The sequence below is a fragment of the Arachis hypogaea genome, chromosome 11 (genome assembly GCF_003086295.3).
Source record: "Arachis hypogaea cultivar Tifrunner chromosome 11, arahy.Tifrunner.gnm2.J5K5, whole genome shotgun sequence".
Classification (NCBI taxonomy): Eukaryota; Viridiplantae; Streptophyta; class Magnoliopsida; order Fabales; family Fabaceae; genus Arachis; species Arachis hypogaea.
The window spans coordinates 5,286,736-5,313,812 of NC_092046.1; the positions used below are offsets into that span (position 1 = coordinate 5,286,736).

Here is a 27,077-nt window from a genome sequence, read left to right on the forward strand (position 1 = left end):
TTTATGTTTGCTTCTTTCTTGTCAGTTGTGCTAGGCAGATGTCGTTGATCTCGTGTGTTTGAGATTTTTTTTTATTTTTTATTTTACAGTTTCTGGTTTTTGGTATGGTGGTGCTTTAGGGGTTGATTAAAACCATTGCTTCTCTTCGTTTCTTAATTTAGGGGCGCCTTTTGACTAGACATGGGGGAGGTGACGACATAAAGAGCCGGTCACCACAAGCTGCCAGGAGGAAACCGGGGAAAAAAGAACCACAGAATCGTCGACAAAAGGAATCGGTGCTTCCAAGGGTAAGCACATTTTACTGCTTTAGCATGTTAACTAGCTTACTTCGCCATTGTTAATTTGGTTCATGCTCTAGAGTAACGATAAATTGTGCCACCAAAGGGAAGAGAAAGTTTGATTCGGATTTGACGAAAGGAAAGAAGAATTTTGAATCGGGCTTGATGAGGGGTTCCGTGATCCCAGGAGTGGTTATTGGGTTTTTGAAACATATTAGTCAAGGGGTGATTTCATTTAGCACCGCAATTAATAACAAAAATTAAAAATTAAATTTATTAAAATTAATGTTGTTTTGTTTATTTTTTGGCTGATCCCCTTTTGGTTCCACATACTTTTCCTTCCAGAGTAAAGCTAGGGAACCAAAAGCCAATCAGCCAAAACCTAGCCAAATGTGTCTGGGTTGGGACCCAAAAGCCCAAACCACATGTAGCACCATCCAAAAAATGAGCTAGGGTAAACCATATTCACCGTCACCAAAAACCCTACCTCATTTTCACAGTTTTACCACAGAATTCAAAAAGCATCTACAACCCGCACCACACCTCCGAAACCATCGCGCAACCCTCCTCCATCTCTTCTCCGGACACCGCGACGGCGCTCCCAGCGGCTTTGGCCATCGAGACTCCACTGAAGCTACCTGCGTACAACCCTCTTCTCTCACTTCTCCAGCCGCTTCAACGCCGCGCCGAGCCTCTCCGACCATCGCGCCTCCAAACTCGCAACAAGAGCGACGCCGCTCTGCCGTTGCATGTGGGTTTTCCCGGCGCCGCCGAAACTTCCTGGTGCACTTGCGTCGTCCGGTGATTTTAACCTCGACTCCTCCAGCCTGGAATTCCCTGTTCGGCTCACTAATTGGTAAGTATGGTAGATGTTTTCTTTGACTTCATATGCATGTCTTGAAAAGGGAATTAGAGAGTGTTTTATTGTAGTGGTTCGTGTGAGTTCTAATTCGATGGATGTTCTTTTCCAGGTTGAACGGATCAGGTAACACAATTTTGGGGCATCACTGGTTCTTGGCAAAATATTGCAGCTGCATGTGTTTCCTGTTTTTGGAGTTTTGCAAAATCAATAAACAAGTAAGTATGTTTATTGATTGCTAATTGAATTTGGGTGGATTCTAATTAGATATGGGATGTTGTTGATGTTTTGTTCGGATGTTGCTTATTGGTAGTGTTTGGATGATGCTTTTATCTGGGTTGGATGTTGTAATTGTAGTTGTTATAGGCTAGATATTTTTGTTCTGCTATATGGTTTAGATACTAGGAATGGTATTCATATGAGATGTTCTTTGATATTGCTAAATTAGGGGACGTTTTTGTTAAAAAATTGAAATTTGAAGGTACTAACAAGTGTAAAGGCTCTCAGGTGCTATTCTTGTTCAATCAAAACCTTCTTTTCCACTTTTTTCTGAAAAGAACAGTTTGCTTCTCAGAGGCTGAAGGAACTTAATTGGTGGGAGTTGAGCTATTTATTGTGAGGAGCAAATTACTGAAAGAACAAACCGGATATCATTTTGATGCTTTGCCATATCTCAATATAACATTATAAAGAGGGAGGGAATGAGTTTAATTCTGTGCTATAATAGTTTTAAGAGTTTTATATTATCAACTTATCAGATTATTGTGTGTTAGATTTTTAAATTAATAAGTGGTTTTAATTTTATCAAATACTTTATTCGATGTCTTAGGTGTCTAGAAAGTACATAATAGGGAACGTGTCCTATAGGAGACTCAAGATAGCTCAAGCTTATAATTGATGTTTGAGTTTGTAGCTCCTCGTAACACATGCCTCCACAATTACAGTCGTCCAAATTAATAAAGTCACACTACATAATTTATGGGGCCAAATTTAGTTTGAAATTAAATGTGGGGTTGGTTGTTGAAACAGAATAAAATGAACTTAAATTTGATTTTACATTAGAGATAATTAATGAAATGAGTTCAATTTTATTATAAGTAGGGTGTTTTTTCTTTGTTTTAGATTTTTGACAAGCTCTTGAAAGTATGGTTTTTTTTATTATGATTTCTTCTGATTTGTCATAAGATGGTGATGTTTTGTTGCATCATGTTTCAATTATGAAGGGGATGAAAAAAGAGTTTCTTTCTCTCCATCTCTGTATGTTTATGGAAATAATTTATTATATGAAATGATTGTAAATTGGCTGCTGAAATTGTTGTTATTTTCCTATATGCAGTTTTGAGGGCTGTTTCTTGTGGACCTCAGCAGGATTAATTCGAAGTAAAACCCAAGCGAAATGGGGAAAAAGGTAAAATGATTTCTAGCATTCACTTTTTACCATTCGGGTATTATCTTATGTGTGACTTACAACTAGTGTAACAATTAGCAGAAATTGTTCAGAGTCCCGTTGCTCGCCCAGCTACATACATGACATGATGAGCACGTTGTCAAAAAATAATTCCGTTGAGAAGCTTGCCGAGATTGATCTTATTGGCTTCGGATTCTTGAGGCTTGTTCCAAATTGGTCGGTGAAGCAAGCCATCATGGTTCACCCAGCTGAGTCAAACCAAGTTAAGTCGAGAACTTTTATACTCGACATTGGCAACATCCGCCTGAATGCCGAGTTAATCGGAAAGGTTTTCGGCATTCCGTCGGGAGGTAACTTATGCTACCTTGTTTACCTAGTCCTGCGTAGGCGTGCTGGTGTAAATATGTTTGATTATGCATACATATTAACATGGAATAACACATGAACATGTTGCAGGGGATCCATTTTCAGCACTGGATGAGAGTAATCCGTCCCACGTCGCCATCAAAAATCGGTTCCATAGACGGAGCACAACCGAGCTCTGGAATTTAGTCTACAGCTGTCCAATGGCGACAGAGTAAGATAGGATGGAGTTTAGGAGATATTTCATACTGGTGGTGATGAAGATGTTCATGTGCCCCACCACTCAACAGGTACTTTCTCCATGGCACATCTACCCCGTGTTAGATGTTTCTGATCCACGGAGATTCAATTGGCCGTTGGAGATTCTGAAGTGGTTCGACACAGCAGTCGAGAAGTATAAGCTGAAATGGAACAAAACGTGTGAAGGCTGCATGTTCGTCATGCTGGTAGGACACAATGACCATTAATAAATTCTTTTTGCCTTTTATTATGAATATCATAAATTGTATAAAATTAATTTCCTATACATTAGTTTGGAGAGCTCAGGACCTAGTACTGTTATTTGTATGTGATATACTGATATGTTGCTAAATTACTTGAATCTTTGTTCACTAATTTTAGATGGTTCTGTGTATGATTTCATCTGAATGTTTCTTGTGACAAGTTCTATGTCCCGTTTTTATATACCAAATCATTGCGAGCCTTATACAATCTTGAACCATATCTGATGCTAACTGTTCAACTTAAGAGTATATTCAGCGTGGTTTTTCGTCATGTATAACTTAAATTGGGTCCATCCTCTGTGTAGATACTCTATTTTCAGCGTCTGCAATACGGTGTGCTTGACAACTGTCTTGAGCATGAGTCATGGCTCGATGCGTGGACCTCGGAGAGACTTGAAAAGAAGGCGCAATATATTCTATCCGAGGTACTCGTTTCTATCTCATAATCGGTTAATTTATGCCGTTATGTAAGTCGGAGCTCAATAGACAATCCAAAATGAATTACATTTTTCAATTTCACAACTAAATCATTAGTTTTTATGTTTGCTTCTTTCTTGTCAGTTGTGCTAGGCAGATGTCGTTGATCCCGTGTGTTTGAGATTTTTTTTATTTTTTATTTTTTTATTTTGCGGTTTCCGGTTTTTGGTATGGTGGTGCTTTGGGGGTTGATTAAAACCATTGCTTCTCTTCGTTTCTTAATTCAGGGGCACCTTTTGACTAGACATGGGGGAGGTGACGACATAAAGGGCCGGTCACCACAAGTTGCCAGGAGGAAACCGGAGAAAAAAGAACCACAGAAGCGTCAGCAAAAAGAATCGGTGTTTCCAAGGGTAAGCACATTTTACTGCTTTAGCATGTTAACTAGCTTACTTCGCCATTGTTAATTTGGTTCATGCTCTAGAGTAACGATGAATTGCGCCACCAAAGGGAAGAGAAAGTTTGATTCGGGTTTGACCAAAAGGAAGCTGAATTTTGAATCGGGTTTGATGAGGGGTTCCGTGATCCTAGGAGTGGTTATTGGGTTTTTGAAACATATTAGTCAAGGGGTGATTTCATTTAGCACGGCAATTAATAACAAACATTAAAAATTAAATAAAATTAAATTAATTAAAATTAATGTTATTTTGTTTATTTTTTTGCTGATCCCCTTTTGATTCCACATACTTTTCCTTTCCTATGTGATCTTTAATTTAGATTAGATGTGAATAGAAATGAACGGAGTATTGGATAAGTTACATGCTACTTGAACTCCAGTTAAATTACACTCTTACCATTATAAGTAAAGTTTAAGATATTTACTATATAGACTAACCTTATATTTATTGTTATTCCACATATTCAGTAAATAAAAAAAGTGAATTAATACTTATTGATACACCGTATATATATAAAATCAGAAGAAAATTAAAAGACGAGTGGCAATTTGGGATCAGCTGAGCATTTTCCTTAAGAGCAATTTCAATTGGTAGGATTTTAAGACCCTATTTCTGACAAAAGCAAGAAGGCACCGATGGAGGAGAGGAGGAATGAGTTCCTGTAAAGGTGAGGAAGTCCCTCTAAACAGGGACTCAAATTAACTAATAATAACTGAAATAATAATATAAAATTTGAAATAATTAAATAATTATATTAAGTAATTATATTTTTATTTAGTTAATAATTTATATTAATTATTTAAATAATAATTAATTAAATAATTAAATTATAATTAATTTATTAATAATTTTAATAATTAATTAGATTAAATAATTAAATTTTTATTTAATTAATAATTTATATTAATTATTTATATCATAATTAATATTGAATATTATTTATATTATTATTATATTAAATTATAATTAATTAAATTTATTTACATTAAAAAATAAATTTAATTTTACACTTTACAAAATAATTTTTAGTTGGGTTGATTATTTTTATTTTTAAAATTTAAAATGCTAACGACATTATTAAAATTAGTAGTTATAAACACAAAACTATAAATTAGTGTAATCCCGGATTATATATTGTGTATTATTATTATATATTGTGTATTATTTATTATTGTTATATTACTGAAAAAAATCAATTACATTAATTTTAAGTATTTTAATTAATTAATTAAGTGGGAGCACAACAGAGACTAAAATTAGTTCTTTCCAATGGAGAAGAGAGATACTTTGAATTCCTATTTAGTATTTACTGTTTATGACGCAAAAGCTAATGTGAAGTTACTTTTTATGACAGGTAGACCATAAATAGGACTATAAATAGGGACTAAGATGAGTTCCGTACTAGAGATAACTCCCAATAGGCCGATACACATTCCAATGATTCCATAACTACGAGCGGAAGTTACACAGTTGCCTCATTCAATAAAAAACTCGCTTATCATTCGTTTTGCATGAACATCCTTGATTAGCTATACATTCACGTAAAGATATTGAGAAGCTAAGGCAACGCAGAAACTATGCATAGTATCTACAAACAAGTTACGTCTTTCTTAATGGAGAATCTGATCCAACCTTTGACACCAAAGAACATGATTTCTATTTTCCTCATGCAACTCAAAATACTAAACAAAAAATTACTTTTCTTTCATTTTATTCCTCTCTCTAACCACTTTTTTTCCCGCTAACACAACAAGCGTACAAGGAGAGGGAACCAGAGAAGGCACAATTTCAAACTTAAAAACTATTATTTCTCAAATATAGTTAACACAACCATTAAAAATATAACTAAAATCTCATAGAATAAGAAACATAGCTAACCTAGCGGATTGCATGACATATATCCTTTGCCACTAGTTGGTTATTATTGTACAATCTACAAATCGACATTCCTTAACAAATATCTTGTGCGCCAATAAGTTATAACTCAAATAGCATAGTCTCTCCATACTCATCTAAGAGATCGCGAGTTCGAGTCTCCCTATCTTCGGTAAAAAAAATTAAAAAAATAAAAAGATATCTTGTGCTTGTAAAAATTGAAGGGACTTGGGTTTCCCTTCCCCACACTTCAAATTCTTTAGAAGTTCTTATGAAGTAGATTATCCCACAAAAAAAGTGGTTCTTGGCATCAATGCATAATTTAGTTTTTCAAAATCATACTGCCAAAGGCTTGCCCTCTTTAGTTACACGTCTTCAAACACTAGTTTCAGTTTTTTGAACTTGTGAGCAGCTCTTTGATACATTAACTTAACAATTAATTGAGTTGGAAATTACATACTAGCCGTCGTAACAGTGCTTAAGAAGTCAATTCACACACTATTCCCTATCCAAAATATCAATTCCAGTTGCAAAAATATCAAATCCAAAGTATTGTAGAAAGGATAAGGAGCTGCATTGAATATTTCTTTGCTAGAATGTTCAATAATTTATATGCACATATTTAATAACAGGCATTAGAAGATTGGCAAATGCCAAAATTATGTCATACAATCATTCAAACCATAGAGTGCATTAAGACTTGTCTCAAAGAAGTCTAACAAGAGGGAGACAAAGGTAGATTACATAGATTATTTACCATCTGATAATTATCTCAGAGAAGGTTCACGTAGATGATTCAACAGCAAAGATTATCAATCTGAACGGATTCCACCCATGAAAGTCCTTGGATCAGGACAATTTCCACTGAACTGAGCTTGCGAAAAATCAAAACCTGGGTTCTGCAAAAGGCACGACAATAATCATGAGGGTCTGAGGTAGCAATCATCCCACTAAATCCTAAATAATGTTATGGACATACCGGGTTAATGATTATCATAAATTTATAAGCTGTCTAACACAATTTCATTATCCATTTCCTTTTATCTTGGGTATGAATTTGGCCATAGATGGACAAACTCATAAAACATATTGTAATTCAATATATAATAGACCTTTTACTTTCATTTTGAAATCAATCCAACAGGCAGAACAATATGTATCCTTTTAATAATATCAACCCAAAGTTCAAGATACCAAGAACCTCGGAAATCATATCAATAATGCACAACAAAATCTTAATTAGTTCATGTTTGAATTATCAGCCAAATTCAGAATATGTATCCTTCAAAAAGTCTCATTATATCGCATTGCAAGTTCATTAACAGCTCAATGCAAGATAACCTTTAAAGGTTTTAGTTTGTGAGAACAAGATAAATCAGATTGCTACCTCAACTTGCCATATAGCACCAGTGTGGAAAATGATCAAATACATCTCAAAAAGTAGAAAAGTCTTAAGAGGTAAGAAATTTCTATCATATTGTCAACTGTGTCTACCAAGTTCTTGCTCTTAAAGGCACAACTCTGTCACATCTTATTCTACAACTCGCTAAAAGAAAGTTTGAAAGTCATCAGGTAGGTAACCAACCAAATTCCAGCACATGAAAAAGAAGGAAGCTAACCTCTTCTTGAAATCTCTGCAGCATGAGACGCTTCTGTTCAAGATCGGTGGCGTAAGGGTCCAACTGACCCTGGCCAAGAATGGGGGAAGCCCATGTCTGCCCTTTATCTCTCTTCTGAAGTGTTATGTGCATTATGCCATCCTCTACACATCGAATTCCAAAAAGCATCATCAAAGAATAAACATCTCAGTTTCTTATATATGCAATTTCATTTACTCAATTCTAAGCCCAAGTTAACATTGTTGGGAAAAGTAGGAAAAGCTAACCAATTTTTGAACCCTCCAAAACAGGATTAAGAAAATCAATAAAGGAAATCAATAAATCAATTTTAACCAAAAAAAGAAAGCAGTAATAACAACAGTAGAAGAAAGTTTAAACCTTTACCTAGTGTCCAAAATGAAGAATCTGTCTTCACCGGGCAGGTAAGATCGTGCTACAAAATGATCAATGGCAAAGATAAAAAATAGTGTGTGATGAATATAGAATAATAAAAGGATGAAAAAAGGGTGGGGAACTTTTGGATTACATTGAGATATGGTGGATTGCCTTTGATGCCAACTTCAACATGCTTGGATTGAATCTTGCAGTAGAATTGCTTAGAATGAACATTGGGAGGTAAATTGATGTAAATATTAACCTCTTCTAGCGTTTGATCCCACTCAAACACCTTTTGACCTAAATTGAAAAATGAGTTCGATTCATGCTAATTTAAAGAATACACAAGAAACAAATTGGTAAAAAGGGAGATGAAAGTTACCATCGTGAACGAAGTTGTGACGCTTCTCGGGGGCTAATTTCTCCGCCATCTTTTCCAAGGGTTCCAAGCACGCACCTTACTTCTTTTTGTTTGATCTGTGTGACAAAATCCCAACTCAAATTTCAGTGCAACTGAAAAAAATAAAACCAATTTTGTAACAAAGAGCAAACAAAATGTGTGTTTGGTTCTGCTTTTCCCGAAAGAAAAACAAGCCTCACATATTTAAACAGAGTAGCTTCTGATTAAAATCTATTTTCATTTCTTTTTCAACTATATATAAAGATAAAAGTAGTAAAAGCACTTTCCTGATACTCCAATCACACATTAAGAAGTCCGATTAATTAGTAATCACCATTCACCAACCAGCAACATATCAACAAACAATAAGGTAGCAACTCCAAAATCCGAATTTGCACAACATATACATAAACAATTTAACATGGCATATCAACATTTTTTACCCATATACAACCAATTAAACCACTCAGTCAAAAGTCAAAACAACCAAAGAAATCACAATAATAATGAAGTATGAACATAATAGCAAATGAAATGAGCTCGAAAAGTGCCTTCTGCATAACCTCAACCATGAAAGAAAAGATGAACATGGATTATCTATCTAACCCAGCAGCAACACAAAACAAAATAGAAATGAGATGCAAGGAAAAGAAGCATAACCAAAATTCAAGAAGTAAGTGATAATCAAGTAAGTGTTCAGGTCACAATTGGACGATTGGGAATTAGGAATTTTACGAACCGAACCCTAATTTGATAGAGAAATTCAGAATTTTCTAGTAAAAAGAAGAAGAGGGATTTGGAAACTGAACAGAATGGCAATGCAGCATCATACTCTTACGCGAATTCTGGCGAATATCGGCATTGAATTGGAATCCCTCCCAACCAAGTATTGGATGATTTGATTTGACGCAAGGTTTTGAAACTCGGGCCGGTCATAAAACCCGGACCGGCCATCGAACTATTTTGTCTTACCATTAATTCCGAGGTTCAATCGACTCAATCAGAATTCAACCGGTTCAACTCTCACGTATCTCGTGTAAATAAAAAGCAAGCCATAAGATTGAATAATTTGATCATAATTTAGAACAGCAACAAGTCAAAAACACAGCAACAGCAAGGCAGAAAAATACAAACACCAACATGAATAACTCAAAAACAGAGAATGCAGCAGATTAAGGAAGCCAAAAACCAAAAAGAAATGGTTACTTGGGAAGTTTGGATACGAACCAGAAACCGAAGAGAGGCAGGGAGGCGACGACGTGAGGAGGCCAAGACGGGAAGCAGGATAGAGGGCGGAAGGGACGGCGGCGGCAGCGTCGGCGTCGGATCAGACCGCAGGGAGCGCGAGAGGGCAGAGACAGAGATGTGAGGGGAGAAGAGGAGAAAGGGTTTACGGTTGGTGCGGCTGGGTAAACGATGCTTTTTGTACCCAACGACATCGTTTTGGGGTCCAACCGGTTTTCCATTTTGAAAAGCTTTCAAACACCGCCGGTTCTCGGGATCGGCTGGTTCTCCGGTCTCCAAATTTTTGCAACGGTTCTTTAACAAAGTCAGCAAGTCAGGGGTTAAGCAAATGGTCGAACCAGAGGGAGATCGGTTCAAGTTTTCCAGTTGGTCCAGTCCGGTAAACATTAATCTGAGCTTTTTTTTCTATTAGATACATCGAACAACCTCCAATCCTATCCTAGTTATCACAAATTCGTCCACACTATGTACTCACATATATTTATGGGTTTTATCCACTTCCTTGGCTATTGCTAAGATTTGAATTTGAGTGTAATATATTAAAAAATATCATATATTATCACTCAACTAAATTTTTGTTTTTTTTCTTTTGTTTTCAAATAAATTGGATAATCTCCAATCTTAAATGTTATATTATAAATTTCCACACACTATACACTTACATATCTAATATTTTAAAAAAATTTGATTCACTATTTGACCTTGCCAAAGTTTAATATACTATCTCAATTAGACCTCTCCTCCCACTCAATCAAAGTCTTAGTTTAGTTGCTAATTTGAGTTGACCTCAGATGGCAGAACGTGAAGTGAGTAGTGACGCCCCAAATGCATCAATGCAGTTGTGGTTTTTTTTTTTGGACTGGCAATAATGTTTGTGTGCTGTTTTTGGACAAACTGGAACATTTTTTTGCTTTCACTTTTTGTCATTCTGAAATTTGCATGTGAGCATGGAGAAGAACAGGAACAGAGAAGCCAAGAAGGAATTGAGAATTGAACTTGTATAATGATGAAACTCAAAGAATACAATGCTATAATTTGCTATTTATACAAACCCTACTTCTAACAGAATTGTATAGCTACCCTAACAAACTATATTGCTCATCATGTATAATCAAACTCACTACTAACAAACTATACAGCTCAGCATGTGTAATCAAACTCACTACTAACAGCTTTCTATACAAAGAGAAATAATAGCTTATAGTAATAAATTCTAACTAATAGAATAAATATCAAGTAACACCCTCCCGTAAGCTTGGACCATTGGGAGAAAAGAGATCTAACAATCCAAGCTTAGAATAACCTGCATTGAAAGGCCCAGGAGCAAGAGGTTTAGTGAGAATGTCGGCAATTTGATTATTGGTGGAAATGGGAAGAAGATGAATCAACTTTTTTTGCAATTTGTCACGGACTATATGGCAATCAGCTTCGATATGCTTGGTACGTTCATGAAACACAGGATTAGTTGCAATGTAAATAGCTGAATTGCTATCACAGTATAAATTAATAGGCTTTGTGATTGGAACACCAAGATCTTGAAGATCATAGCTCAGCCATTGGGCTTCTCTGGTGGCCAGAGCTAAAGCTCTATACTCCACTTCTGAGGAGGTGGCTGCAACTGTAAGTTGTTTCTTACTCTTCCAAGTAACCAATGATAGTCCTAAATAAAAACAATACGCCGAGATAGATCTTCGAGAGTCAACACAACCAGCCCATTCAGAGTCAGAGAAACCAGTAAGTTGCAACCTGCAGCAGGGGAACCTTTTACATAACGTAGCACTTTATGTGTCGCCTTCAAATGCTCAGTAATGGCGCAGTCCAAAAATTGGCTTAGTTTCTCAATGGCATAGCTTATATCAGGCCTAGTATTTGCCAGATATAAGAGCTTGCCCACAATTCTTCTATGCTGACCAGAATCAGTGAGCAATTTTTCAGCAGTTTTACTGAACTTTGCTCCATAATCGATGGGAGTGGTGGCAGGTTTACACCCTTCAAATCCTGTTTCCTTGAGTAAATCCAGAACATATTTTCTCTAGTATAAAGCAATTCCCGTCTTGAATCTTGCCACTTTTAGACCAAGGAAGTACTTCAAGTCTCCCATGTCTTTGATCCAAAATTTCTTATGAAGAACATCTTTAACCGAGTTAATTTCATTTAGATCATCACCTGCCAATATTAAATCATCGACATACACGAGAATTGCTGTGAATCCAAGTGAAGTAGTCTTGGTGAAGAGGCTGTAATCCGATTTATATTGAGTGAATTTTAGCTCGAGTAGAACAGATTTGAGCTTGCAATTCCACTGCCTACTCGCTTCTTTCAATCCATATAAGGACTTTTCAAGCTTGCAAACTTGACCAGGCGAGACTTCTAAACCTGGAGGCACCTTCATATAGACCTCCTCATCGAGTTTACCATGTAAAAACGCTGTGTTGACATCAATTTGTTTAAGGTGCCACCCTTTTACTGCTGCAACAGCAAGTACCACTCTCAAAGCCCCTAGCTTCACTACAGGACTAAAGGTATCTTGATAGTCAACACCAGCCACTTGTGTATGTGCATCCTTTAGCAACAAGTCTTGCCTTCTGCCTCTCCATTGTACCATTTGGGTGGTATTTTGTACGAAAGACCCATTTACATCCAATTGCTCTATTTCCAATTGGTAAAGAAGTTAGCTTTCATGTTTTGTTTTCTTCCAAGGCAGTCAGTTCAGCTCTTATTGCCTATTGCCAACAAGTTTGAGTGATTGCATCCTCATAGGTTTTAGGCTCTAAATTTTGAATAGCAACAAAAAATGCAAAATGCATGGGAGAAAGCTTAGTATAAGACAAGACATTAGAGAGCAGATACCTTTGAGTAGTGAGCTACGATGAGGGTGAAACAGTGTTGATGGTTTGACACTCATAGTCCTGCAAGTATGTAGGTGGTTTAGTTTGCCTAGTTGATCTCCTTACATCAGCAACTTCAGGAATAATGGAGGATTCAAGCAGAGCAGTAGAATTATAAGTTGAAAATTCTTCATGTGATGCAGATGTGGTTTCCAAATGATCATGAATTTTAGGATAGGGGAGAATTTCATCAGTTTCATTTAATTCAAAGGAAGCATTATCTTCCTAATGGCTGAGAGTTGGGTGATGCAAGCTTGGTTGATTGGCTGCATCATCAGTGTTTAAAACTTGTATCTGACTCCCTTCCAAAAATTCATAATCAAAGGGATGGGATGCAACATGAGATGAATGAGTGGAAGCTGAAAAATTGTCATTATTGACATTATTGGAGTGACAGTAAGAAAAACAATTCTCATAAAATTGGACATCCCGTGATAGGAAAATCTCTCGAGTTTGCAAATCAAAGAGCAGGTATCCCTTTGTGCCCTCCCTGAATCTAAGATGCAAACACTTTCTTGCTCTTGGATCCAGCTTGCCTCGTTGTCGTGCAAGGCTACTAGCATATGCTAAACAACCAAAGACTCTGAGAAGGGAAAGATTTGGAAAATTCTTATAAAGAACTTGATATGGAGACTTGTTTTGCAAAAAAGGTGTTGGCAGTCGATTAATTAAATAGACCGCATGTCCAACACTGTAATTCCAAAAAGATTTTGGTAAATGAGCATGAAACAAGAGAGTTCTAGCCATAGCAAGAATATGTTGATGCTTGCGCTCAACAATGCCATTCTGCTGTGAAGTTTCTATACAAGTTCTCTGGTGAGATATGCCATTAGAGCTGTAAAAAGCAGGCATTAAAAACTCAGGCCCATTATCTGTGCGAATTGTTTTAACCACTACATCAAATTGGATTTTAGTAAAAATGAATCTTTAACCAATGAAAAAGCCTCAGTTTTAGTTTTCATGAACAAAATCCAAGTAAATCGAGAACAATCATCCACTATAGAAAGAAAATAACGCTTTCCAGTAAAAGGGGGAACAGAAACAGGTCCCCAAATATCAACATGAATGAGGTTAAGTACATTAGCTGCAGTACTAGAACTAACAGAAAAGGGTAATCACTTTTGTTTGCCAAGATGGAAAGAATGACATGGTTCTGTATGTTTTGTACAATCAATAAACTCAAAATTCTTTTGCAATGCAACAAGTCTATCATGATATGGATGCCCTAATCTAACATACCATAAAAACTGAGAAAATTGGCTGCGGGAAGTTGCTGTGATGTGAGGGAGAGCTTTGACTTCTTTGTACAGAATTTACAAACCATCAACATTGCTAGCTGCACCAATCATCTTCAAAGTGTGCAGATCCTGTATCTCACAAGCCTTGTCAGTAAAACTCATTTTGCCATGTAAAGATGCAGTAAGTTTCGAAACTGATATGAGTTTGAAGTTAAAAGTGGGAATGAACAATGCATTAGTGAGAAAAAGATTGTCAGAAAACATAATGGTACCCATGATGCAGCTAGTAGTGAGTGCTCCATTAGGTAATTTGACAATAATTGGATCAACTTTGAAGTAATTTTAAAAATCTGCCAGGGTATATAATACATGGTCAGTAGCTCCAGTGTCAAGTACCCATGGCTTGTGTTTATTGATTGAAATATTTAGAGCTTTGACATGAGAATAAAATTGTAAAATGTTTACCATTCTACCTGTATAAGGAAAAGGATTTGCTTTGGCTGAAATCTGGTTGACACTATAAGAATGAGGCACATCTTGTTTGCTGAGCAAAGCTAAAAGAGCTTCTCGTTGCTCTGGAGTGAATTCATTAATGGTTGGTTCACCTCTAACCAATTGTGGAATATTGAAATCATCATTTTTATCTTCAGGATTGTCTACTGCAGTCATACAATTGAGGACATGAGACTTTTTCTCAAACCGGGGTTTGAAGTTAGGTGGATAACCATGCTTCTTATAGCAGTTATCCACAATGTGTCTTAATTTTTCACAATGATGCCCCTTTTTAGATGGAGTTCTACTTTTATTGTCAGGCTGAGAAGAGGCTACCAAAATTTTAGCATCTAAGGCATTATCAAAGCTGAACAACTGCCTTTCTTCCTGAGTGATCATTGACAGAATTCTGTTCACACTAGGTAAATCATCCATTAACATAACCTGTGACTTAACAGTGGAATATTGCTCTCCAAGACCACGCAAAAACTTGGTGACTCTGTCCTCTTCCCTGTGTTACCGAACAATGCCTAAGCCACATTCACATTTAACACAATCACAGCCAGGTATACTTCTAAAATCATCAATCTCTTCCCAGAGATTTTTCAGTTTGGCAAAATAAGCTATAACAGACAAATCCCCTTGTTTTAATGCATAAATCTCCTCATTCAATTCAGCTACTCGAAACCTATCACCCTGATAGTAGCGATGCTTAAGGTCATTCCATAATTCGTAGCCTATGTTGTTCTAAAGAACACTCTGATAGATTTCTGGACTAAGGGAAAGGTTAATCCAAGCAACTACATAGGTATTGCATCATTGCCATGCCTTGAAATCAGGATCAATTTTCTCAGGTTTCAGGATAGTACCATCAATAAATTCAATTTTATTTTTGGATGTAAGAGCATTAGTCATAGCTTTGCTCCATGCACTGTAATTTGAACCAGTAAGGATTACATTGGTAATAGGTATACCTAGATTTTCAGAAGGAAGTATGTAATAAGGACTTGAGAGATATTGATTCGAATTTGTCTTGTTGATATGGCTCTGGATCTGTGCCACTTGACTGAAGAACGCTGTGAATTGTTGCATGTCCATCGTAGGACCACCTCCTGTAGATCCATCACTTGAATTTGATTTTTCTTCCATTGCTGCGAATATGCCAGAAGTGGTTGTAACCTTTCTCTCTTGATCTCGTTGATCGAAAACTCGTTATCTCTCCTTAACGGGAAGACAGTTAGATAACAAAACTCTCATCAAACTCTAGGGTGTGAGTTCAAGAAAGAAGAAGAAAAAGAAATAAATGAGGAAGAGGAGCGGATGCTGAGATTTCAAACAAGTATGAAGAAAGGGAGAAGAAATTGCGTGAGTTCAAATCAAACGAAGAAAAAAGAGGAAAAAAATTCACGAGCCAAGAACCGCGAACGAGTGTCTCAACTGTGATGCTGGACTCATCATCCTTCTCTAATCACGTCAACGAATTGTGAATTAGAGAGCAAGTTTCTCATCCTTCAATCAGGATCTCAACGTTCCTCCATTCACGCTCACCGCACCATGTGAAATTTACATGTGAGCATGGAGAAGAACAAGAACAGAGAAGCCAAGAAGGAATTGAGAAATGAACTTGTATAATGATTAAACTCAAAGAATACAATGCTATAATTTGCTATTTATACAAACTCTACTTCTAACAGAATTGTATAGCTACCCTAACAGACTATACAGCTCAGCATGTATAATCAAACTCACTACTAACAAACTATACAGCTCAGCATGTGTAATCAAACTCACTACTAACAGCTTTCTATACAAAGAGAAATAATAGCTTATAGTAATAAATTCTAACTAATAGAATAAATATCAAATAACAGTCGTCATTCTAGCTGCACTCATGTATTTTTTTTCCTTGGGTCAATAATTGTGTTGTTTTTTGGGTTCTTTACTTGTACGTTTTTGCGACTCGGATTCTCTCCCATATTCAAAAACAAGAGGTGAAAAGACATGGATTTGCTGTGAAAATGGATAAGGATACGGATGTTGAAGCAGAGATTAATGCTATTTTTTAAGGCATGGAAATAGTTTGAAAGAAGGAGATCAAGAAGCTTATTGTTGAATCTGATTTTAAAAGTGCTATTGAGATGATTAAAAATCTCTTGATAACCATCTTACTCTAAGGTATATTATTAGATGGATATCTAATCTCCTTAACTATAACTAGAGAGTCGAACTGAGATATATCTAATGAGAAGCCTGTAAACTTATTTTAGCGGAAGCATTAACTAGGATCATAAAAGTTGTGATTTTTATACCTGGATTGGTTGCCATAATAAATTTTGATTACGATAGAGTTGAACTTAAGACTGATTTAGAAGAGTTTTGGTTACGGTAGAGTTGAACTTCAAGACTAGTTTCTCTCCCTTTCCTTTCTTGCAGATGTTCATCGGGATGACAGTTTCTCAGTATTTTCAGTGAGTGAAAACTGTAAAGACGTCGTGTTTAGAGGCAGAGAGAGGACCACCTTTTTATGTGTTATTATCTTTAAATCTAATGCGTCCATCAAACATTATAATTAACGGATGAGATTAAATCATTAATAGTTTATAGATAATTATAATTAGGCCACAACAGAAGTTTAAATTACAATAAACTTCCAACATTCTCCCACTTGGCCTAAGTGTAATCATATTTTCACATGTTACATAATTGCTTTAATATGGTAAAATACTTTGTGTGAGTTATGGTAGTCATGCATTTAATATGAAACACATTTCTTTCCATATACTACAACCACTAGTATCTTACTACACAAGCTACATAACTAACACAATTTTATATTGGTCCCATAAAGTTTCTAGATCATTATGTTATAACTCATAAAATAATATTACTTTAATTAGAAACAACAAACTATCAATGTTCAGAAAACACATAAATAAACATAGTGAGCTCAGAGTGTTAGCATCATTCAGAAGAACCGAGACCCATTCTATGTACATGTTCCTTAAATGTCTTTAGTTGCAATCCTTTAGTCAATGGATCAGCAATTATAAGTTCTGTTCTAACATGTTCTATGGACACTCTTTGTTTCCGAACTTCCTCCTTAACGCCAAAGTACTTTATTTCCATATGCTTGGCACCTTTAGAATATCTATCATTTTTTGAGAAAAATACTGCTGCAGAATTATCACAATAAATTTTCAATGGCTTAGCAATTGAGTCAACAATGCCAAGTCCTGAAATAAAATTTCGCAGCCATAAAGCTTGATTTGTAGCTTCAAAACATGCTACAAATTCTGCCTCCATAGTAGATGTTGCCACAACGCTTTGCTTGGAGTTTTTCATGATATGGCAGCTTCTCCAAATAAGAATAAGTAGCTAAATGTAGACTTTCTTGTGTCAGCACATCCACCAAAATCTGAATCTGAATAACCAATTACTTATAATTGGCTAGACCTTTTGTATATAAGCATATAATTCTTTGTACCTTGAAGATATCTTAAAACCTTCTTTGCAGCTTTCCAATGATCCATTCCAGGATTACTTTGATACCTTCCAAGCATTCTTACTGCAAAGCTAATGTTCGGTTTTGTGCAAGTTTGCACATACATGAGACTTTTCACTACATAACTATATGGAATTTCTTCCATTTGCTTCCGTTCTATGTCATTTTTTGGGCATTGCATAAGACTAAATTTGTCCCCTATTTGAATTGGTGCAATTCCTGCAGAACACTTTTTCATGTTGAACCTCTCTAGAACTTTATTTATATAGGCCTTCTGAGACAATCCCAACAATCCTTGTGATTTATCACGAAAAATTTCAATTCTTATCACATAGGATGCCTCTCCCATATCTTTCATTTCAAAGTTTCTAGAAAGATATTCTTTAGTCTCACGCAATATTCTCAAATTATTTGTTGCAAACAAAATATCATCAACATATAAGACTAGAAAGATAAACTTACTCCCACTGACCTTTCGGTATATGCATACATCAACAATATTTTCTTCAAAACCGAAAAAAAGAATGGTATTATTAAACTTAATATACCATTGTCGTGAGGCTTGTTTTAGTCCATATATTGATTTCTTAAGTTTACACACCATACAACCTTTTCCTTCAGTTGAAAAACCTTCAGGTTGATCCATATAAACTTCTTCATCAAGATTACCATTCAGAAAGGCAGTTTTTATATCCATTTGATATAACTTTAAGTCATAATGAGCCACAAGTGCCATAATGATACGCAATGAATCTTTCTCAGAAACATGTGAAAATGTTTCTTTATAATCAACATCATTCTTTTGAGTAAATCCCTTAGCAACAAGTCTAACTTTATATTGTTCAACATTGCCTTTTGAGTCTCGCTTAACTTTGAAGACCCATTTACAACCAATGCATTTAGTACTTTCTGGCAATGCAACAATATCCTAAACTTTGTTATCTTCTATGGATTTTAACTCTGTGCATACTTTTCATCCTCATCGTTATCATTAGTGACAATGGGTTTCTCTTCCAAAAGTGACAAGTCAAGATCCAAAAGACCTAAATGAAACTTCACTTGTTCACTCAATTTTAAGCCATTAAACATGGTAACAGATAAAGCTTGCGAATGAATTGAAATACCTGTCATTTAATCATACAATGCTCATATTAACTTTAATTTTATCATCTATTCAGATTACAGAACATAACAAAGCATATTATAGTTCACCTTTGGATAAAATTCTATAATATACTAACATACAAAATAAATGCCATATTTATCATACTTGAAGATTAAAATTCTCTGCCAAAGAATAATAAATTTTTTCGTTCAAGTCTATTAATAATAGAAGAGATTTTTCTTTGGGTAAATCTAATTCTAAAATTAATTAATACATTATTAATTATATTGGCATTTTACGTTATAACTTAGTCACTTTGATGTACACAAGTGGTAAATAGTCGAAATAAACTTAATACCATAAATAAAATATTTATAGACTTTTCATAAAATTAGAGTACATTACATACTCAAAGTAATTTCGTAATTGTCATCAACACTAAACGTAAACTCAAAATTAAATTCATACATGAGTATAATTTATGGTCAAATTAAAATATTCAAAAGAAAACATATAGAATATATACAACCATAAATATGCCGTTTTTGATGGCATAAAATTTGAAACTTAATTAAAATCCAATTATAAATAATTAATCAGAAACATTGTGGACATCATAATTAGATCAAAGAAAATCACATACTTTCAAAACACATGTTCTGATACCACATGTAAACTTATTTTAGCGGAAGCATTAACTAGAATTTTAAAAGTTGTGATTTTCATACCTGAATTGGTTGCCATAATAAGTTTTGATTACGATAGAGTTGAACTTCAAGACTGATTTAGAAGAATTTTAGTTACGGTAGAGTTGAATTTTAAGACTAGTTTCTCTCCCTTTTCTTTCTTGCAGACGTTCGTGTTTAGAGGCAGAGAGAGGACCACCCTTTTATGTATTATTATCTTTAAATCTAATGCGTCCATCAAACATTAGAATTAACGAATAAGATTAAATTATTAATAGTTTATAGATAATTACAATTAGACCACAATAGAAGTTTAAACAAAGCCAATCAAATAGTTGATGGACTAGCCAATTTCATTCTATACTTAAGACAACATGAAACCTATTATGAACAACCCCCAGCTAAATTGTCTTGCTGGTTTTAGCCAATTGTAATGGAACATATTTTCTAGAACTAGCTAATTTTTTTCTTTTTTGGCCTTAGGGCCTCCTTTGTAAAAAAAAAAAAGACAAAAATAAAAGAGTATATTTCAAATATTAAAAAAAATTCCTGACAAATGAAAATTATGAAAAAATTATAGGATTAGCTAATATGTAATTTTAGAAAAAGACACGTAACAAATTTATCATTACTAAAAAGTTTTAAATGTTTTTATTTAATGAATATAAAGTAAATGCATTAAAAATTTAATTTTTTATATTTTTAATAATTATTTTTTTCATAATCTTAACATGTACCTTAAGAACACATGATAGATAAACCTAAAATTATACAAGGTATTTTTTATTAGAGAAACCTCAATGACGTAGTTTGATCCATGTAGCGGACCACATTTAGTGGGATAAGGTTTTTTTGTTGTTGTTGTTTGTTGTATTTTTTATTAGAAAAACTCTTAGGAGACAACAATTTTTTATATTTTTACTATTATTTGATCAGTACAAATACTAAATTATATTTAACAAATAAATTTTACTAATTCATGTGTGTAAACTTCAAAAAATATAAATACAAACTGTATTGATTCATGTGTACGAACTCATAAATATTATACTAACTCTAATAAATATAAGCACAAATTATATACTTCTTGTATGCAAAATTTCTATAAATATAAATATAAATTATTATTGACTAAAAATAATAATATTTACTAGCAATGTAACCTTTCTCATCTCATTATTAATTATATAAAAAAGTATATTTCCATTATATTATGCAATATTTAAACTCAAACAAATCTAATCAAAACTGTTTTTCTAATTCAATTTAAATTGAAAACCAATTTATATATTGTTCCAAAGATGGAAAAGAGTGGAAGGAGCTTCCAAACTTTATGAATTTGGGAGAGACTACTTTCTCAAAGATCACTTATCAAGCCGCGAGAACAATTTATAAAAACATTCTGATACTCTTTTTATTCATAAATGCACAAATTAATGATAAAATTATATAAATATTTGTTTATAGATACAGACTTTTTTGAAAAGAAGAATATTGTATGCATTAATTTTAATTTATATATTTTTTATTTTTAGTATTAAAAGTGAGAAATAAAAATAAAAAATTTGTCTTTATATAAATAAAAATATATGATAAAAGTCTATAGAAAAAATGCTGCAAGAATTTTTTTTGGATTTGAATCCTCTAAAGTTTGAATTTTACTTTAGAGAGTAAAGTGTGATTTTTCACTATTGATTTTATAGGTGGGACCAATAATAAATATGAAAGAAAAACTATTTAAGGATAAAAGATCACACTTTACTCTCTAAAATGAAATTCAAACTTTAGAGTATACAAATCCATTTTTTTTAATCTTTCGAAAAGGGTAATCGTAAATCCCTTTAAAATATAGAGTATGGACTAAAAATATAAAAAACAAAATTGGATATTATATAAAAAATATATACATATCATGTCATGTATGCCTATATAAAAACACCTTATTGAGTTGCTTGGGAATTGGGCAATGTTAGTGAATTTAGTTATTTGGTGAAGCACGTTAATTATATAATAATATTATTTAAACTTTTTGCAACGGGCATGGGGCACAACCTGCCGGCTTAGTTTGGAACTCAACACACCTTGATGCCTCCACCTATTTCCAATATCCAAGTGAATATGGTCAAAATATATACCATGATTTAGAAGGGAAAAAAGGACATAATCTTCTAACAGAAATTATGATATTTGTTACATAAAATGAGGTACTAATATGATTTATTTAATTTATTCATTTAAGAGTTAATATCATGGTTTTTTTTTTTTAATTTTATTACAGTAGTTAGTATTGCAATTGTATTAGACAAATTGTAGTGCAACGTAAACAATAAAATGGCTATATGATAGATCATAATAAGGTAAAACTCAGGTGAATTCGACTTCACGTAAAATTGATACCTGAGAGCCATTAGATGAAAATTTAGTCAAATCAATCAAATCATCTAACGGCTCTCAGATATCAACTTCACGTGAAGTCGCCTGCAGCTGAGTTTTCATTTCCACCTCATAATAAACTACAATAGACCCAAATTAGAGTTGTAGAATAAGATTAAAACTCACACCACAATGAATATATTACACATTGCAACTGACGCAATAGTTAGGCTTGGTTTGGTAAAGCTTTTTGAAGAGATGCTTGTACTTTTTAAAAGCTCAAGCTCCTCATTTTGTGTTTGGTAAATAAAAAAGATGATGTGCTTGTGCTTGTAGCTTTTAAAAGATCGGGGTACTTTTGAAAGCACCTAGGATAGAGCTTTTCAAAGTTGGCTTGTGCTTTTTAAAATTTAAAAGTCTAATATAACCTCATATGTTAACTAATTTTCAAATTTAATGTTTGCGTTTATGTCTATTATAGTATTTTTAAATTTTAAAAGCTATTTTACCAAGCACAATTGATGTTGCTTATGTTTATTAAAAATTATTTTTAATTTGATTTACCAAATATAAATGTTACAACTTTTAAAAAGCCATCTTTTAAAAGCTAACTTTTATAAGCTACTTTTGAAAAGTAAAAGTTTTACCAAACTAAGCCTTAGTCTAATCTGTTTGAATTATTAGTCGAGAAACTTGCTGGTTCATTTGTATAAATAAGTGTCGTAAATTTAAATATTATTTTGTACATATAATAATATGTTAACTTACGATAAACTTTTAAGAGAAATTCAGATCTCATAAATTTATAAAGAGTAAATTAAATACATAAAATATGAAATTATTAACTCATTAAATTTATAATATTAAAATATTTTAAAAATTAAAACTAAATTCTAACTACTATATTTTTACCATTCTTAAGTTTGTTGGAATTCAACCAAGACCAAATGCATATAACACAAGCACATGTTATTATATTAGGATAAATAATCAAATTCATGTTCGAAAGATTATTTTTTTAAATTAGTTTTTAAAATATTTTTTAATTAAATTTGTCTTTTAAAAATTTTAAATTAATCGTATTAATTTTTTGTCATTTTTTTATTAACAGCACCAAAATTTGTTAATATGGTACGTTAAGTGATACTATAATATACATAAGAGTTTTAATTGATTATTAGCATGATAAATTTATGAAATTAGATTAAATCAAAACTTAATTGAAAAGAGAACTTAAAACATTAAAATTTCTTAATTTAGGGTTGATTTGATCTGATTTCATAAATTTATCATGTTAACCGCTAATTATAATTACTAGGTGTATGTTATAGTGTTGTGTCACATCAAACAAATTTTGATGTCGTTAGCAACAGAAGTGACGGAATGACTAAAATGACTAATTTAAAATATTTGAAAGATGAATTTGATTAAAAAATCTTTTAGAGATTAATGTGGAGAATAAATGATCTGTCGAAAACTAATTTGACCATCTACTCTATTATATTATTTAGTTAAATGGTTTCTCAATCATAAAAGTAGTTATTTGTAGCGATCCTTGAAGAACTCAATAAAATAACACTGTGTCACACTCATGTCTCTTATCTTGTTAACAACCAGCATCTGAATTCTAATCTCACTTGAACCACAAGCATTATTACAATTTCAATTTCACAAACACCAATTGCCAGCCCAGAAACACTCCTCAAAAGAATAGCAATAGGGACACACCCAACTTGATAATCCTTATTGTTAGGACAGTTAGAAAGTCCACATTATTATTATATATTATTATCCTGATCCCATTCACATTATTCATTCATTGCTATAAAATGGTTGAGTTTGTATTGAAAATACACCACACTACCCTCTTCCAAATTATCCCAATCACAAAATATGGCATTGCAATATCCCAATGATGGTGATGCTAATAGAAATGTTGCAATCATATTTGGGGTCACTGGGCTTGTTGGGAGGGAACTAGCTAGGAGATTGCTTCTAGAACCTTCTTCTTCTAATTGGAAGGTCTATGGCATAGCTAGAAACATTGTTCTTGATGAGTCACTTCCAAATTATCCCTCTTACCATTTCATTTCTTGCAATTTGTTGAACCCTTTGGAGACTCAAAAGAAGCTTTCATGTCTTCATGATGTGACTCATGTGTTTTGGGTCACATGGGCAAGTCAATTCCCATTAGAGACACAAGAGAGTTGTGAGATCAACAAGGTAATGATGTCAAATGCTTTGAGTTCTTTGTTCCCAAATGCAAAGAATTTAAAGCATGTTTCACTCCAAACAGGGACAAAGCACTATATTTCACTTCAGGGTCCATTTGATAATACTAATAATAATAACAAGTTCTATTATTACCATGAAGAGTTTCCAAGAATTTCTAAAGGTTTTAACTTTTATTACACACTTGAGGATCTTCTTATGGAGAAATTGAATGGTACTAAGGTATCTTGGTCTGTTCATAGGCCTGGTTTATTGTTGGGGAGTTCTATTAGGTCATATTACAATTTCATGGGTAGTTTATGTGTTTATGGTGCAATTTGTAAGCATTTGAATCTCCCTTTTGTGTTTGGTGGGACCAAGAAATGTTGGGAGGAGAATTACATTGATGGGTCAGATGCTAGGCTTGTAGCTGATCAACACATTTGGGCAGCAACAAAATGTGATGAAGGCCTTTTCACAAATGGAGGAGAAGCTTTTAATTCAATTAATGGGTTTAGTTTCACTTGGAAAGAGATGTGGCCAATTATTGGTAAGAAGCTTGGTGTTTATGTTCCACAAGAGATGTTTGTTGAGAACTTCTTGTTTTCTAGGGCTATGGCTGAGAAGCAACATGTTTGGGAGGAGATTGTGATGGAAAATGGGTTGGTCCAAACAAGTATTGATAATTTGGCTAATTGGGAATTACTTGATGCTTTGTTTAGGTTCCCTTTGAAGCTTTTGGGGAGTAGAGATAAAGTTGATAGGCTTGGTTTCGGTGCAAGGTATAAGACATTGAATTCAATATTGTATTGGATCGATTGCATGAGAGATGAGAAGCTTATTCCCTAGGAATTAGTACAAGTGTTTATGGAGTAATTAAGTGGATCATGCTTATGTTATTACGAGTAATCAGTGAAATGTTAATTTTTAATGATAAAAAATTAAAAATTCACGTGTAGTTATTTTTATGTAAAATCTATATCATTAAATATTTTAATATATTTGACTAAATTATAATTTAATGATTCTCAACTTTTTACATGAAAACAACTGCATGCGAATGATCACTTTTGTTAATACTATAAATCTAGAAAAAATTGTAAATAATCCTCTTAGAGGCCTGCTACATATACAAATCTTTTTGGCTTACAAGTTCTATAAGTCCAATAAAACACACGCATTACACTTAATTAACGCATTACACACTTCTACATTCAAGAGTAAATAAAACGCACGTTATTCAACAACTTCCTGTTTCCAAAGCGCGCTACTCATCATGCATTATGAATGACTCTTCTTCCTTCATGAAAACAATTTTCTTGCCAAATTTGAAGATAATGGAACTTTAGAAATATACCCGAACGATTACAGAAATACACCCAAAGGATTACAGAAATACACCCAAACAGTTACAGGAATTCACCCAAACGATTATAAAAATACACCCAAAGGATTACAAAACTACACTCAAAGGATTTAAGAAATACACCCAAAATTCGTTGAAGTACACCTTATGCATATTTTAGAACTCTTTCTCTTTCTCCTCCTCATCTTCTATTACTTCTTCTTCAAAAACGATTTCAGAGCTTGATGTCAAAAAACAATGGAAATCGAGAATAACGAAGAAAGAAAACAGAAAGAAAAGCACATAAATGAAGAAGAAGAACAGAAAGAGGAAGAAGAACGTGCAGCAAGAAGAAGAAGAAGGAGAAAGAGAAGGCAAGAAACGAAAGAAAATAAGAAGAGGAAGAGGAAGAAGAACGTGCAAGAAGAAGAAGAACGAGAAAGAGAAAGTAAGAAACGAAAGAAAAGAAGAAGAAGAGGAGGAAGAGAAAGAAGAACGTGCAACAAGAAGAAGAAGAAGAAGGAGAAAGAAAAGGCAAGAAACGAAAGAAAAGAAGAAGAAGAAAAAAAGAAAGAGGAGGAAAAAGAAGAATGTAGACCTTACATCGCGTTTTTGGAGTTTATTCGTTAATTAACTTGTAAAGCACACAAGCCCTAATGACTTGTATGCAGAGCTTTTCTGATCCTCTTATACAATAGTTAATATGTAAAAATAATTATCCCTTTTATTAATGTGTTCTATTTGCAAATTAATTTTTAGTAGCAGAGTAACTTTAAAAGATAAGTTGGTACAATTTTTTTTTTAAATAATTTGATATCATATGGTGTGGAACATGTAAGCAAAAGTTTAATGGAATTATTTGCATTTTATGTTTCTAAATACAATTCACATTGATACTTTCTAAATACTTTAGCTTTGACTTCAAAATTGGATATCTCTTTTGTGACGATGGAGACAATCACGTAGCACAACAAAATAGGTTTCCATTTTTTATTATTATTTAATAATGAGTGGCAGGGTGTTCTATCTTCTATGCATGTGATGGTGGAGTTTGACCACCACAATTCAATAATATATATTACCTTCTTTTGCACAACAATGTTCCCTGGCTGTGTGATTTTTCTATGGAGATAACCCTCCCCTTTATTTTTGGTGATATCCTACTAACATAATTAAAAGATAAATAAATGAATACTATAGAAGCACTTGAATCACAAGGTGCATTAGACTAATGAGATATACATACAAGTAGTATTTTATTTATTTTTATTTAGCCATTCTATTATTATAAGGTCAATGGCCAATTAAACCAACTAGGCAGAAGATTTCCCACCAGCACTATCTCAACAATAATATAGGCAATCTATACCAAATCAATGAGACTTAATACCTATAAATTCAATATATAATTATGTGAGCTCAGAGCTCCCTTAATTA

The 27,077-nt window shown here is 33.6% G+C and overlaps 3 protein-coding genes across 12 annotated transcripts; 1 reads left to right on the forward strand and 2 right to left on the reverse strand.

Annotated features, from left to right (window-relative positions):
• Positions 1-6,713: 6,713 nt before the first annotated feature.
• LOC112720010 (uncharacterized) lies at positions 6,714-9,949 on the reverse strand. 10 transcript variants are annotated; one of them, XM_025770799.3, is made up of 6 exons: positions 9,783-9,949; positions 8,538-8,632; positions 8,307-8,455; positions 8,165-8,213; positions 7,781-7,923; positions 6,714-7,060 (listed from the first exon to the last, which is right to left on the reverse strand). In XM_025770799.3, exons 2-6 carry the CDS (start codon positions 8,584-8,586, stop codon positions 6,974-6,976), a joined length of 477 nt encoding a protein of 158 aa, XP_025626584.1. In that variant the 5' UTR covers positions 8,587-8,632; positions 9,783-9,949; the 3' UTR covers positions 6,714-6,973. The 10 variants fall into 10 exon arrangements, with proteins under 10 accessions (XP_025626584.1, XP_072062461.1, XP_025626585.1 ...); XM_072206360.1 differs by having other exon boundaries at positions 8,538-8,668; positions 9,783-9,938; XM_025770800.2 differs by lacking the exon at positions 9,783-9,949 and adding an exon at positions 9,394-9,568.
• A 2,964-nt stretch (positions 9,950-12,913) lies between these two features.
• LOC140175992 (uncharacterized) lies at positions 12,914-15,567 on the reverse strand. Its single transcript, XM_072205833.1, has 4 exons — positions 15,242-15,567; positions 14,400-14,929; positions 14,010-14,120; positions 12,914-13,581 (listed from the first exon to the last, which is right to left on the reverse strand). Exons 1-4 carry the CDS (start codon positions 15,565-15,567, stop codon positions 12,914-12,916), a joined length of 1,635 nt encoding a protein of 544 aa, XP_072061934.1.
• An 8,349-nt stretch (positions 15,568-23,916) lies between these two features.
• LOC112720011 (3-oxo-Delta(4,5)-steroid 5-beta-reductase) lies at positions 23,917-25,253 on the forward strand. The gene has a single exon (XM_025770801.3). The coding sequence runs from the start codon at positions 23,978-23,980 to the stop codon at positions 25,142-25,144; it is 1,167 nt and encodes a 388-aa protein (XP_025626586.1). The 5' UTR covers positions 23,917-23,977; the 3' UTR covers positions 25,145-25,253.
• Positions 25,254-27,077: the final 1,824 nt, after the last annotated feature.

What these genes read in the sequence shown, in the direction of transcription:
- LOC112720011 (XM_025770801.3), top strand. Translation starts at nt 23,978, where the DNA reads ATGGCATTGCAATATCCCAATGATGGTGATGCTAATAGAAATGTTGCA.
- LOC140175992 (XM_072205833.1), bottom strand. Translation starts at nt 15,567, where the DNA reads ATGGAAGAAAAATCAAATTCAAGTGATGGATCTACAGGAGGTGGTCCT. An exon ending in AAATCCTTTTCCTTATACAG is followed by an intron (nt 14,121 to 14,399) that starts GTAGAATGGTAA and finishes AACTCATATCAG; the next exon opens with TTTCGAAACTTACTGCATCT. An exon ending in TGCAGCTAGCAATGTTGATG is followed by an intron (nt 13,582 to 14,009) that starts GTTTGTAAATTC and finishes AATTTGATGTAG; the next exon opens with TGGTTAAAACAATTCGCACA.
- LOC112720010 (XM_025770799.3), bottom strand. Translation starts at nt 8,586, where the DNA reads ATGGCGGAGAAATTAGCCCCCGAGAAGCGTCACAACTTCGTTCACGAT. An exon ending in TCACAACTTCGTTCACGATG is followed by an intron (nt 8,456 to 8,537) that starts GTAACTTTCATC and finishes TTTTCAATTTAG; the next exon opens with GTCAAAAGGTGTTTGAGTGG. An exon ending in TTCTTCATTTTGGACACTAG is followed by an intron (nt 7,924 to 8,164) that starts GTAAAGGTTTAA and finishes TTCGATGTGTAG; the next exon opens with AGGATGGCATAATGCACATA.